The 16,001-nt window shown below is 39.3% G+C and overlaps 1 protein-coding gene across 2 annotated transcripts; it reads left to right on the top strand.

Annotated features, from left to right (window-relative positions):
• The first annotated feature begins 1,789 nt into the window (after positions 1-1,789).
• LOC115211876 (DNA polymerase beta) lies at positions 1,790-10,658 on the top strand. Of its 2 annotated transcripts, none has more exons than XM_029780614.2 (2): positions 1,790-1,942; positions 9,403-10,658. In XM_029780614.2, the coding sequence occupies exon 2, from the start codon at positions 9,416-9,418 to the stop codon at positions 10,424-10,426; it is 1,011 nt and encodes a 336-aa protein (XP_029636474.1). In that variant the 5' UTR covers positions 1,790-1,942; positions 9,403-9,415; the 3' UTR covers positions 10,427-10,658. The 2 variants fall into 2 exon arrangements, with proteins under 2 accessions (XP_029636474.1, XP_036358956.1); XM_036503063.1 differs by lacking the exon at positions 1,790-1,942 and adding an exon at positions 2,029-2,114.
• The last annotated feature ends 5,343 nt before the right edge of the window (positions 10,659-16,001 follow it).

Consider the following 16,001-nt stretch of genomic DNA (forward strand, 5'->3'; position numbering starts at 1 on the left):
TGATGCAATGTGAAGACCTTGTGCAAAAGATTTGCGCAATCTATTGCATAATGCACAGCTGTGCTGACTAGCAGAAGGAACAAGCACCACAGTATGAACTCTTTTGATATGCCTTTACAATCCTCCAACTGAGAGGCATACCTTTCCACAGGTTGCACATGTTCTTGTTCCCGCTATTTTTCCTTTCTACAACTATGTAAGGAAATGTGAGGCACCCAACAAGTGCCAACCTCACATCCTACAAATGCTTAAAAACTAGTTTTAGTGAAGCTTCTTTCAAAATTTGTATTTTGTTTTTCACACATTATTTTGTGTCAGTTGAACTAGGTAAATATCAGAGAAAGAAACAAAGCTGTCTGTTTCTTGCAATACACACCAACACTTGTAAATAAGAAAATAAAGAGTTATATATATTTTTACGGTTGCGTTCTTGTTCATGACTGGAAGTTTCTGGAATCTAAAGAAAGGAAATTGTGTTGCACCCAAGTTGCACCCCACAGGTGTAACGAAGCAACCAGTTCCCTTTACAGTGGTGACCCTGACGTGATCTCTAGAGCATGCACATGAGGGAAGGTTCCAACGCCACACATGCACACTGAAGAAGGACATTCCGCACACGCACACTGAAGAATGACGTTGCGTGTGCGCACACTGGAATATGACGTCACTACACATACATCTAAGGCAAAATTTTTTCAGGGCCCTTACAATACTATTGTGGATCCTTGATTTATTATTTTGTTGCGTAGACCCCTAAAAATCTTATGTGGATCCTAGTTGAGAACCACTGCTCTATCTGGTAACTACTTCTGTGCATCTACCACCACCAAGATCTTTATCAACTCTCTGCCTACATTTGATTCCATGCACCCACAGATCACATTCGGTACACTATATATTATTTTTACCGACTCCTTTTCTGCACACTAAACAAAGCCTTTTCTCTGATGGCACTACAATCCTGTTTTCTTGCTTACTAAAACTTTATCATTTGCTAAGTTTGCTCTGAAGCCTCGTGATACTAGTTTACATTTCGGCATCAGAAACATCTTCTCTAAATTCTCAACAATCTCTACAATAAGGACTAGGCTATCAGCACATAGGAGTTCCCAATGACAACCAGTTTTAAACTTCTCAGTTATAGCTTGGAGAACTATAATAGGAGGGAGCTGAAAACCAATCTTTGGAGGAGACATACTTGTTCCCTCTGTGAATTCATCGCCAATCCTCTCTTTGCTGACTGTATCTCTATACATGACTTACACTAATCACACATGCCATTCATACACTAGTTTTCTTAGTGACTTATAAACTTTAGATCGTTGTATTTTGTCAAAAATAGACCTTTTACAGATAGAAAATGCTAGGTAGGAAAGCTTTCTCTAGCATAGCAAACCTCTTGCAATTGTTTTGCTATGAAAAGAGTATCCCCTATGCTGTAGTAATCCATCTAATTTAAATGGATTCTATTCTTAATTGTGTTAAGACTTTGTGTTACTTTCATGTGTGTATGTATATTTACAAACTTATAGGAGAAACGTACACACGAACACATATATATGTGTGTGTACATGTTTTTTAATATACTCCGTATCAATTTACTTTCCTAATATGGCTGCCGAATCATTTTTCTTTTAACATTTCACCTCGTTTTCTATCTGATCTACATCTATGTATATATCCAAAGAAATAAACAAACGAGAATTCACTCTTTCATTTCTCATTTGATTGAAATTTAATTTTTACCTTTTTCTTTTTTCATTTTGATAGCATTTCCTTTAATTATTCATATTTTTATACGCTCTTGTACCAAGAGTTTCTGCGTTTAATCAATTACCAAATAAAAAATAACAGAATGTCATAGGCCCGAACCGTTTTACATTGTTGTGTTGTCGAGTCACAATATTGACGATTTTTTTTTTCAAACTTTACCGAATTTTAGGTAAGTAAAAAAAATACTTTTACGCATATTATTATTATCGATTAATTACGCAACAATCGCAAATAATTAAAGACCGATTTCTCTATGCACACATAGTCGTGGTGAAATTTTTTTTTACATTTGAATTAATTGCAACCCTTCCACGCACGGATTCTACTGCAATTAGAGCAAGGTAAGGGAGCAAAACATAAACACCGACCACCGATCGAACCTTTCTACTGTAGTCTTATTCGTATTAAGCACGTTTTTCTTTTTCTTCTGGTTGCACATCTAAATGTTTAATATATCTAAAAATGCGATATAGTGATCCTTAATGTATAATTATTTATATAAATCCGTTTTAGCCGGTTTTATTATTTGGTTTCGCATCGAAATGGGTCTTCCCTTTTTTTTTGCAATATATATATATACATATATATATATGGGTTTGATAAATATAAAAGAAAAGAAAATTCAAAATGTGACTATAGGTCTATATATTTTATTTAATCGGCAGAAGTTATAAAATAACTGAAGGGGCGAAATACATACATACATACACACAGAGACACACACATACATACAGACAGACACACACACACACACAAACATACATACATAATACATACACACACAGACTCACAGACACACACACACACACAAACATACATACATAATACATACACACACAGACTCACAGACACACACACACACACAAACATACATACATAATACATACACACACAGACTCACAGACACACACACACACATACATACATACATGCATGCATGCATACATACATACATACATACATACACACTACATACATATACTTGTTTTACAATACTATTAATATTATGGTGTGTGTGTGTGTGTATGTGTCTTGAAGGTGGCGAGCTGGCAGAATCAATAGCACGCCGGTCAAGATGCTTACCGGCATTTTGTTCACCTTTACGTCCTGAGTTCAAATCTCTCCTTGGTCGACTTTCGAGGTCGATAAAGTAAGTTCCATTTGAGCACTGGGGTCGATATAATCGACTTATCCACTCTGAACTTGCTAGCTTTGTGCTAAAATTTAAAAGCGATATTATGGTGTGTGTGTGTGTGTGTGATGCAAAGTAAGCAACAGATTCCTTTTGCATGCAAAAAAATGTGCACTTTTAAGAGTTTCGAGGAATCAAAGTCCTCGGAGGGTAGGGAGAACACTAAACATTTTTTTATACCAAAAAAAAAAAAAAAAGTCGAATAATCATGGTTGAAACATTTTAAAAAAGGATGAGAATTTAAGGTACTGTCATGACTGAAACAAGTAAAAGATAAAAGATGACATATTAACCCTAACCCTAACTAGCATGGCTCAATGGTTAGAGCGTTGGGCTCACAATCTTGAGGTAGTGAGTTCGATTCCTGAGTTGGGTTGTGTGTTGTGTTCTTGAGCAAGACACTTTATTTCACATTGCTTCAGTTCACTCAGCTGTAGAAATGATTTGCAATTTCACTGGTGCTAAGCTGTATCGGCCCCTTTGCCTTTCCCTTGGGTAATATCAGTAGCATGGAGAGGGGAGGGGCTGGTATGCATGGGCAGCTGCTGGTCTTCCATAAACAACCTATTTCTTTATTACCCACAAGGGGCTAAACACAGAGGGGACAAACAAGGACAGACAAACGGATTAAGTCGATTGTATCGACCCCAGTGCATAACTGGTACTTATTTAATCGACCCCGAAAGGATGAAATGCAAAGTTGACCTTGTCGGAATTTGAACTCAGAACGTAGCGGCGAAATTTTGTGGAAGTTTGTTTCTCTCTCCCTCTTTTCCTTGCTCTCCCCCCTCTCTCTCTCTCTCTCTCTCTCTCTCTCTCCCTGTATGTGTGTGTATGTAGCGGGATTGCATCTAAAAAGTTCCCTTCTGTGTCGTAAGTCCAGGCAAGATTGTTTATGGAAGACTAGCACTCTCTCATGCATACCAGCCTCTCTTCTCCACACCACCAATATTATCCAAGAAGAAAGACAAAGACTGATACAGCTTGGCACCAGTGATGCTACAACTCATTTCTACAGCTGAGTGAACTGGAGCAATGTGAAATAAAGTGTCTTGCTCAAGAACACAACACACAGCCTAGTCTGGGAATCGAACTCACTAGCTCGTGATTGTGAGCCCGACACTCTAACCACTGGACCATGCACCTTCACACACATGTGCATGCACACACACACACACATTCACATGCATATGTCTGTGTGTTTAATGTCCACATAACTGTTTGACAAAAGAGACCAATAGAATAAGAATTCGACGTTATATATCGTCATCATCAACATCATTTAATGTCCGTTGTCCATGCTGGCATGGGTTGGACGGTTTGATTGGGCTGGCATGTTGGAAGGCTGCACCAGGCCCCAGTCTGATTTGGCATGGTTTTCTACGGCTGGATGCCCTTTCTAACACCAACCACTCCGTGAGTGTAATAGGTGTTTTTATGTGCCACCGGCATGGATGCCATTTGCATGACACCGATATCTGCCACGACTGCAGTTTTGCTTGGCTTGATGGGTCTACTTCTATCAGTTCATATATATATATATATTTGGACTGATAGAAAACAATAAGAGTACTGGGTTTGATTTCTTTGGCTAAAATCTCTCAAGGTGGTGCCCCAGCATGGCCACAGTCTAATGACTAACAAGTAAAAGAAAAAGAAAACATATATATGGCGTCAATTTCTTTGGCTAAAACTGTTCCATGCAGCACGGATTTTTGTCAGTGAACAGGTCACGGTCTTATAGCGACGAAAATATTTTGACAAATTAAACTTAAATGTTGAAGTGAATCGAACGGCTTTTGTGTGTTTCTTAAATGGCTTACAAACACCTTCCACGCTGCAATTGTTTTCGTTCCAGCACACGATCTCAGATCAAATCACTTGCTATGCAAGTACATCTCCGTTATTCCACGCTAATGCCCAAGAATTACTAAAACAAGTAAAAAAAAATATTAAAAAATAAAAAGATATCTTTTATCTTTTACATGTTTCAGTCATTAGCCTGTGGCCATGCTGGGGCACTGCCTTGATGAATTTTTGGTTGAATGAATCATCCCAGTACTTATTTTTTGTTAAGCTTGGTGCTTATTCTCCTAGACTCTTTGTTGAACTGTTATGGAGACATAAACCCACCAACACTAGTTGTCAATCATTGGTGGGGGACAAACAGACATAAAGACATACACAACCACACACACACACACACACACACACACACATATGACAGGCTTCTTTCAGTTTCTGTCTACCAAATCCACTCAACAGGCTTTAGTCAGCCCAAGGCTGTAGTAGAATACAATTACCCAAGGTGCACCATGAAGTGGGATTGAATCCTGAACCATTTGGTTGGGAAAGAAGCTTCTTCTCACACTGTCACTACTGAACACCTATACAATTAAGTACTTTTCAGTTGTTTAAATCTTTCAATGGTTCCATTGTTTTTTCTTGGGCAAGTGTCTTCAACTACAGCCTTGGGCTGACCAAAACCTTGTGAGTGAATTTGGTAGACAGAAACTGAAAGAAGCCCATCGTATATATATTCCAAATATATATATATATATATATATATATATATATAAAATATCATCATCATCATCATCGTTTAACGTCCGCTTTCCATGCTAGCATGGGTTGGACGGTTCAACTGGGGTCTGGGAAGCCAGAAGGCTGCACCAGGCCCAGTCTGATCTGGCAATGTTTCTACAGCTGGATGCCCTTCCTAACGCCAACCACTCCGTGAGTGTAGTGGGTGCTTTTTATGTGCCACCGGCACAGGTGTAAGACGAGGCTGGCAAACGGCCAAGATCGGATGGTGCTTTATACGTGCCACCAGCACGGAGGCCAGACGAAGCTGGCAACGGCCACGATTGGATGGCGCTTTTTACGTGCCACCGGCACAGGTGCAAGACGAGGCTGGCAAACGGCCAAGATCGGATGGTGCTTTTTACGTGCCACCAGCACGGAGACCAGACGAAGCTGGCAACGGCCACGATCGGATGGTGCTTTTTACGTGCCACCGGCATGGAGGCCAGTCAGGGCGGCGCTACATCCCAGGTAGAGGCCATGGGATTATGGCCTCACTTGTCCTATCAGGTCTTCTCACACACAGCATACTTCCAAAGGTCTCGGCCTCTAGTCATTTCCTCGGTGTGACCTAAAGTTCAAAGGTCGTGCTTCACCACCTCGTCCCAGGTTTTCATGGGTCTACCTCTTCCACTGGTTCCCTCAACCGCTAGGGTGTGGCACTTTTTCACACAACTATCTTCATCCATTCTCGCCACATGACCATACCAGCGCAAACGTCTCTCTTGCACACCACAACTGATGCTTCTTAGGTCCAACTTTTCTCTCAAAGTACTTACACTCTGTCGGGTATGAACACTGACATTACACATCCATCGGAGCATACTGACTTCATTTCTTATATATATAAAATATATATATATTTATATATATATCTCATTACGCAAAAAATTCTTATAAAATATATATATATTATATATATATATAATATATATATATATAAATATATATATATATTATATATATATAATATATATATATATATATATATATAATAATAAATATTAGGGAATAAATCCAAATTTACAGGGAAAAATCAGATTTAGGATTGAATCCAATTTTATAGTAAAATATAATATAATATTAATTAGAGACAAAACCACTATTATGCAAATCAAACAAAGAAAGACTTAATCCAATACATAAAAAATTTTATATAAATTAAATATAATTATATTTAATTTATATAAAATGTATATATATGTGTGTGTGTATGTATTGGTGTGTCTGTGCTTGTCTCCCTGCCATCACTTGACCCCCAATGCTGGTGTACTTATGTCCCTGTAACTTATGTTACTTATGTTCGGTAAAAGAGCGCGATAGGTTAAGTACTGGGCTTACAAAAAAATATGTCCCGGGGGTCAATTTCTTCGACTAAAACTCTTTAAGGCAGTGCTCCATCATGGCCACAGTCAAATGCCTGAAAGAAATAAAAGAACGTATGTATTTGAAACGCTAGTACGAGTGTATGATCACAAGATACTTAATCATATGCACACACACACACACATGCACGCTCACACATATTTTTTTATATATTTATATGCTTTTTCTGATTGAAAGCCAAAGCTAAACCGAAGAACAACATATAAGACCACTCCCATTTTTATAGTAAAATACCATAATATTACTATTATTAGTAGTAGTAGACATTGCATCATTTCCAAATATGGGACATATTATGTTCTCTCAAGCACTTCTTTCCATTGTCTATTGTATCCTTCAGAGAAATAAAGTGTGTTTTCCCTGTAATATTCATTTATTCTGTGGCCATGCTGGGGCACCACCTTGAAAATTTTAGTTGAACAAATCAACAGTTGGGAAATTATTACCTCATTTGGAAACAGGTGGGGATTGGCAACAGGAAGGGCATCTGGCCATAGAAAATACTGCTTCAATATACTCTCATCTGATCCATGCAGGCATGGAAAAGTAGGCATTAAAATGATGATGATGATAATAACAGTGACAGAAATGATGATGATGATATTGTTTTTTTATGGAAAGAAAGGAAGGTAACTGTCTATCTCAAGCTTGTAGGCTCATGAGGCCAAAGCTTATTTAGATTTTTCAAGATATATAGGCTGAGGATACAAGATTCTCAATTGAACAGAACACCAGTCCATTGCAGAGTTAGCTCCAGATTCCACTACTACTCATTATCAGTTGAGAATACCGGAGCAGTGTGAAATGAAGGGCCTTGTTCTAGGACACAATACATCACCTTGTCCAAGAATTGAACCCATCATCTAATGATCTTCAGTTCAACACTCTAACCAATAGGCCATGTGCCTTCAACATAGTTTTATATATTGTTGAAAACTGAGAGGCTATTAGTTATATATATTCCTTTGTTCTTTTACTTGTTTCAGTCATTTGACTGCGACCATGCTGGAGCACTGCCTTAAAGGGTTTTAGTCAAACAAATCAACTCCGGGACTTATTCTTTGTAAACCTAATACTTATTCTATTCATGCGGGGACAGGATGCCAAATGCACTTTTGCCGAAGTACAAGAAACCGAAGCCAAGAAACTGAACAGACACAATGCTGAACGGACATAAAGCCGAACGGACACAATAATAAAAAAAATGCATTCCTACCTACATAGTTTAATGACCATTTTAGCCTGTCAAATGGTCATATTGTAAGAATAAAATGATTATCATATATTTTAATTTTCATATGTCTTTTTGGCATCTTGTCCGTTCGGCTTTATGTCTGTTCGGCTTCCTGGTTTTAGCTTCTTGTCTTTCAGCAAAACTGCATCCTGTCTGTGTACCATTCTATCAGTCTCTTTTGCCAAACCGCTAATTTATGGGGATGTAAACATACCAACATTGGTTGTCAAGCAATGGTGGGGGGGGACAAAGACTCAAAGACACACATACAGGTATATACGATCTTCTTTCAGTTTCTGTCTACCAAATCTACTCATGAGGCTTTGGTCAGCCCAAGGCTGAACTAGAAGATACTTGACCAAGGTGCCATGCAGTAGGACTGAACTTGGAACTATGTGGTTGGGAAGCAAGCTTCTTACCACACAGCCACACCTGAAACAATGAACAAAAGTATTGTCTGAAAGACATTGTCAAAACAGGTTTCCGTTTCCATACATACAATGAAGATGATCACTGCACATATAGAGTTAGATAATGCCCTAACTTGCATGTGAATATATAATCATGCATACCTGAGGTTTATTTAATGTTGCTGTATTGTTGTGGTAGAAAAGGGCATTCAAAAATTGTTATAAAAGAAAAGGGGTAATACTCTTTACTCTTTTTACTCTTTTACTTGTTTCAGTCATTTTTGACTGCAGCCATGCTGGAGCACCGCCTTTTAGTCAAGCAAATCGACCCCGGGACTTATTCTTTGTAAGCCCAGTACTTATTCTATCGGTCTCTTTTGCTGAATCGCTAAGTGACGGGGACATAAACACACCAGCATCAGTTGTCAAGCAATGCTTGGGGGACAAACACAGACACACAAACACATACACACACACACATATATATATATATACATATATACGACGGGCTTCTTTCAGTTTCCGTCTACCAAATCCACTCACAAGGCATTGGTCGGCCCGGGGCTATAGCAGAAGACACTTGCCCAAGATGCCACGCAGTGGTACTGAACCCGGAACCATGTGGTTGGTTAGCAAGCTACTTACCACACAGCCACTCCTGTAGTTTAAAAAGTTTGAAAAGCACTGAGTCAGTTGAACAACTTCATGCGTTTGTAACCTTTATTTGAAAAATATGAGTAAAATCTAACAATTATTATTATTAATTATTATTAATTATTATTATTAATAATATTTGATATTAATTTTTTTTTTTTTTTTTTCAGATATTGAGTTACAATGAGCAAACGTAAAAATCCTAATACCGAGAATCTGAATTCAGATTTCTGTGACTTTCTGATGGAGCTTGCCAATTATGAGAAGAATGTTACACGTGCCCTGCACAAGTACAATGTTTATCGAAAAGCTGCTGGTCTTCTTGCTAAACATCCTACGAGGATTAAGAGTGGAGAAGAAGCAAAGAGACTGAATGGTATTGGAGATAAAATTGCTAAAAAAATTGATGAATTCATTCGTACGGGGCAACTTGAGAAGTTGAATAAAATCAGAGCTGATGACACCAGCATGGCAATCAATGAGTTGACCAAAGTATCTGGAATAGGTCCAGCTGCAGCAGCAAACTTTGCCAAAGATGGCATAAAAGATATCGAAGACCTCAGGAAGATCACTGATAAACTGAACCATCATCAGAAAATTGGTGTGAAACATTTTGAAGACTTTGAACTGAGAATTCCTCGTGAAGAAATAACCAGTTTACGAGATGTAATATTGGCAGGGATCCAAAAAGTCGACTCCAAATACACAGCTAAAGTTTGTGGAAGTTACAGAAGAGGGGCCACTTCTTCTGGAGATATTGACGTTTTGTTAACACATCCAGATTACGTCGCTACAGATAAGAAGAAACCCGAGTTGCTGAAGGCAGTGGTAAAACATCTCACTGATAAAGGTTTGGTAACTGACACTATCTCTATGGGGGACTCGAAGTTTATGGGGGTATGTCGGCTTCCAGAGGACGACAAAGCAATCAAGCGACGTTACCGAAGATTTGATCTCCGTTTGATCCCCCACGACCAGTATTATTGTGCGCTACTTTATTTCACCGGCAGTGATATGTTTAATAAAGACATGCGAGGTCGTGCTTTGGAAAATGGGTTTACACTTAATGAATACTGCATTCGGCCAATGGGGAGTACAGGGATTCCAGGTGAATCTCTGCCTGTGACTTCCGAAGAAGATATCTTTGATTATATTGGAATGAGATTTAAGAAACCATCAGAACGTAATTTATAAGTCATTGTAAGGATTTATTTTGTACACGATCATTTCATTAATTACTGATTTCTATTAATGAAGCTAGTTATTACAATCAGTTATTTCAACAGTTATTATGAATTTTTATCAATCCACCAATAACTGATCGTGTGACTCGAATACATAATCAATGAAATTTTCATTCTATTTATTTAATTATTTATTAATTAATCGATTGATTGATTTCATCTAATAAAATCATTTATCATCATTGTGCTATCTTGTCTGTTTTCTTTCTCAGTTACTACCTGGTATCTTGTCTCCTTGGGAGAACAACATGGCACTGTGGCATATGGGCCACAAAGGACCTACTAGAAATAACAGCCAAATCTTGGTCTTATCACACTGTACCATCTCAGGAAAGAGAGGAATCTGAAAAAAAAAGGGAAAAAGGAAAGGATAGACATGCCTTCTGACCATAAGCCTACTTGATCAGAGCTGAACTGAGGGTAAACAGCAACACAATGACATTGCTAGACAAATCGTTAGAACTAGTAGAATGTTGGTATTTGATTAGCTCCTTCAACATTTTTTAGTTTCAAATCCTACGGGGAATGATTTTTTTTTTCTTCTGACATTTTATTTTAATTAAAAAAAACCAAATTCATTTGATATTAAAGAAGAAATGTCAGCTTTTATGATTTTACTTTTCAAGCTGGTGTGGTGATGAGAAAATGTTCTCAATAAAACCACCAAATAAACCTGGTAGTTGTGTTAAACAAGATGATGGGTTAAGTCTGCCCCCAAACTGGATTGGTCCGTTTGATGAGTTGATGAAATAAAACACGCATGCATGCATGCATGCACACACACATGCACAGACACACACATTCTAGATTGCATACAACAGAAGGCCATTAGACTGATTAGCAATGGTTCACTCAACAACATACACTTACTTCATCTAGCATCACTACAACTATTTCTATTCCTCAGAACAAGGCTGAGAATGCAAGGTTCCCCATGGCTGTGTGGTAAGAAGCTTGCTTCCCAGCCACATGGTTCTGGGTTCAGTCCCACCGCATGGTGCCTTGGACAAGTGTCTCCTAATATAGCCTAACCTTGGGCCAACCAAAGGCTTGTGAATGGATTTGGTAGATGGAAACTGAAAGAAGCCCATGCTATATATATATGTAAATAGCAAAGTAGGGATTTATGTGTGAGTGTGTCTGTGTTTGTCCCCCTGCCATTTCTTGACAACTGATGCTGATGTGTTTATGTCCCCGAAACTCAGCAGTTTGGTAAAAGAGACCGATAGAATGAGTACTAGGCTTACAAAGAATAAGTACTGGGGTCAATTTCTTTGAGTAAAACCCTTTAAGGTGGTGCTCCAGCATGGCTCTACAGTCAAATGGCTGAAACAAAAAAAAAGGAAAAAAAAGAAACAATTGAACAGAACACCAGTCTATTGCAGGGTTAACTCTAGATGTCACTGCTGCTCATTTTCAGTTGAGAATACTGGAGCAATGTTAATACCTCCCTCATCCAACCCCACCCATTACCCTTTTTCATGTTATTGCTGTTGAACCTTATATCCCAGACCTTGCACTGCGTCAAGCACCTTTTTCCTAAAACTACTACCCACTAGAATTCTCAGAATTCTCTCTCTGTTCAAATATTGACATACAAGTGTTCAAATGACCGTGCTGGTTACGTATGGTAATGTGTTACGTATGAATGAAGACAGCAGTGTGAGGAAGTGCCACTCCCTAACTGTGGAAGGAACCTGTGGAAGAGATAGACCCAGGAAGACATGGGATGAGATGGTAAAGCATGACCTTCAAACACTGGGCCTCACAGAGGCAATGACAGGAGACCGAGACCTTTGGAGATATGCTGTGATTGAGAAAACCCGGCAACTAAAGGGCATGACTGTATGGATAGGTGTAAGCACGGCTGTTTGGTTTAGAAGTTCCTTTTGAACAATATGGTTTGTGGTTCAGTCCCACCTCATGGCACATCGTCATCATCATCATCATCATTTAACGTCTGTTTTCCCTGCTGGCATGGGTTGGACGATTTGACTGAGGTCTAGAGAGCCAGCGGCTGCACCAGGCCCCAGACTGATCTACAGCTGGATGCCCTTCCTAATGCCATCCAAATCCAGCCTGTCACACCTTTCCTACAGTGTTATTCTAAACATTAACAATCATGTCATCGAAATCTTAAGGTTATGAGATAATACATGATTAATTTAAAACAATGTGAATAAATAAAAATAAGATTTAACAAAGTAATCTGAATGGTAAAGAGTTTTAAAGCAGTGTTGTTCATTTCTAATCTATGAAAACATGTCTGGACATGGGGAAATATGCTACTTGGAAACAGGTGAGGATTGATGACAGAAAGGGCATCTATCATCATCATCATCATTGTCATTTAACGTCTGTTAGATGGTTTGACTGGAGCTGGTAAGCCAGAGAGCTGTACCAGGTGCCAGTCTGTTTTGTCTTGGTTTTACTAATACCAACTGCTCTACAGAGTGTCCTGGGTGTCTTTTACGTGCCACTAGCATAGGTGTCTTTTATGTGCTACCAGCACTGCTCACAGCCATCATTTCATTTAGTTTAACACAGCAAATCGCCAGACGTTTCTGTCACTTGTTATTGCCTCTGTGGGACTCAACAACTCAGGCTAAACACAGAGGGGACAAACAAGGACAGACAAAGGGCTTAAGTCGGTTACATCGACCCCAGTGCGTAACTGGTACTTAATTTATCGACCCCAAAAGGATGAAAGGCAAAGTCGACCTTGGCAGAATTTGAACTCAGAATGTAACGGCAGCCGAAATACCTATTTCTTTACTACCCACAAGGGACTAAACAGAGGGGACAAACAAGGACAGACAAAGGGCTTAAGTCGGTTACATCGACCTCACCCCACGTCTTCCTGGGTCTACCTTTTCTACAGGTTCTGTCCACAATTAGAGATCACCACTTCCTTATGCAGCTGTCCTCACCCATATGCATCACATGACCATACCAGTGCAGCCTTTTCTCTCTTGCACACTACATCTGATGCATAGAAAATCTGTTTCACCAAATTCCACCGACCATCTAAGCATGGTAAAGTGGACAGTAAAATAATGATATGTTCAAACTTTGCCCCACAGATCATCGAACTGGACACCAACCACATTAATATCACCAGTTTGAGGAAGTTGGTAAAGTTTTTGGGTTTTGTCCCTCCTCTAACTAGCTTATAAAAAAATAACTAAAAAATACATGGCAGCAGCTGCATTATTTATTTCTTTACTACCCACAGGGGGCTAAACACAGAGGGGACAAACAAGAACAGACAAAGGGCTTAAGTCGGTTACATCGACCCCAGTGTGTAACTGGTACTTAATTTATCAACCCCAAAAGGACGAAAGGCAAAGTCAACCTTGGCGGAATTTGAACTCAGAACGTAACGACAGACGAAATACCTATTTCTTTACTACCCACAAGGGGCTAAACACAGAGGGGACAAACAAGAACAGACAAAGGGCTTAAGTCGGTTACATCGACCCCAGTGCATAACTGGTACTTAATTTAACAACCCCAAAAGGACAAAAGGCAAAGTCGACCTTGGCGGAATTTGAACTCAGAACATAATGACAGACGAAATACCTATTTCTTTACTACCCACAAGGGACTAAACACAGAGGGGACAAACAAGGACAGACAAAGGGCTTAAGTTGGTTACATCGACCCCAGTGCGTAACGTACTTAATTTATCGACCCCAAAAGGATGAAAGGCAAAGTTGACCTCGGCGGAATTTGAACTCAGAACGTAATGACAGACGAAATACCTATTTCTTTACTACCCACAAGGGACTAAACACAGAGGGGACAAACAAGAACAGACAAAGGGCTTAAGTCGGTTACATTGACCCCAGTTAGTAACTGGTACTTAATTTATTGACCCCAAAAGGATGAAAGGCAAAGTTGACCTTGGCAGAATTTGAACTCAGAACGTAACGGCAGCCGAAATACCTATTTCTTTACTACTCACAAGGGGCTAAACACAGAGGGGACAAACAAGAGCAGACAAAGGGCCTAAGTCAGTTACATCGACCCCAGTGCGTAACTGGTACTTAATTTATCGACCCCAAAAGGATGAAAGGCAAAGTCGACCTCGGCGGAATTTGAACTCAGAACGTAACGGCAGCCGAAATACCTATTTCTTTACTACCCACAAGGGGCTAAACACAGAGGGGATAAACAAGAACAGACAAAGGGCTTAAGTCGGTTACATCGACCCCAGTGCGTAACTGGTACTTAATTTATCGACCCCAAAAGGACAAAAGGCAAAGTCGACCTCGGCGGAATTTGAACTCAGAATGTAACGACAGACGAAATACTGCTAAGCATTTCCCCCGACTTGCTAATGATTCTGCCAGCTCACCGCCCTCAGGCAGCAGCTGCTTTATTATAACAAGGTGGGTTTCACTCTTGTTCAATAAGCCAAGAGACCATCCATACAGCTTGACTGAACAAAATTTCAGTACTCCAATGTAGATCTCATGTCACCTTTTGCAGAGGATTGGCAAAGGATTTAACCCTTTTGTTACCAACCCGGCTGAAACCGGCTCTGGTTCTGTAGTACAAATGTCTTGTTTTTAAAAGTTCTGAATTAAAATCTTCCACCAAACCTTAGTCACAATTTATGTTCCTAACACTAGCTTTAATTATAACGAAGTTATTTTACTAAATACTTTGTTATACTTAAAAATAATTCAAAGAAACACAGAGCATCTCAAAATAAATATGATAATGAAAGAGTCAAGTTTTGGAGAGGTAAGTGGGAAGTTAAAAGAGAGAGGAAATTTTTGCAGTGTGAAGTTGAACTCTTTCTTTAGTTATAGTTTGGAGAGGGGTAGCTGAGCTAGACTGACATGCCTAAAGACAGTTTCAATAACATCCATCATTTAGCATCCGTTTTCCATGCTGGCATGGGTTAAATAATTTGACTGGGACCGATAAGCCAAAGAACTGTACCAGGCTCCAGTCTGTTTTGGCTTGTTTTCTATGGCTGGATGCTTTTCCTAATGCCAACCTCTCTAAGAGTGTAGTGGGTACCCTTTATGTGTCACTGGCACTGGTCCCAACTATGATTTCACTTGGCTTAAAATGTCTTCTCAAGCGCAGCAATCACCAAGTCTCAATCACTTGTCATTTCATCCAGAAGATTCAACTTGCAGAGATCATATTTCACCACCTCATCCCATGTCTTTCTGGGCCTACTTCTTCTACAGGTTCCCTCTACAGTTAGAAATAGGCACTCTTTTATGCAGCTGTCCTCATCCATAATTGATTATGGGACTCACAGATTTTCACTGTAAACCAGATATAATTCCTGATACTTAAGCTACAGTGTGCAATACCAAGTGGTTGAGCCCCTATGTGATCATTTGCGATGCTAAAAATAGCAGTTCAATTTTCATCAAATCTTGCAAAACAAGAAGGATAATGTAGACATTCATATATACAAAACGACTGGATGATTATGGCAGGAATTCTTTTGACCATGTGCCTACATGATGTGGTCGACCTAGTCTAAACAACAGCAA

Source organism: Octopus sinensis, linkage group LG5 (genome assembly GCF_006345805.1).
Source record: "Octopus sinensis linkage group LG5, ASM634580v1, whole genome shotgun sequence".
Classification (NCBI taxonomy): domain Eukaryota; kingdom Metazoa; phylum Mollusca; class Cephalopoda; order Octopoda; family Octopodidae; genus Octopus; species Octopus sinensis.

Excerpts from the sequence above, each read along its gene's own strand:
- LOC115211876 (XM_029780614.2), top strand. The coding sequence starts at position 9,416 with ATGAGCAAACGTAAAAATCCTAATACCGAGAATCTGAATTCAGATTTC.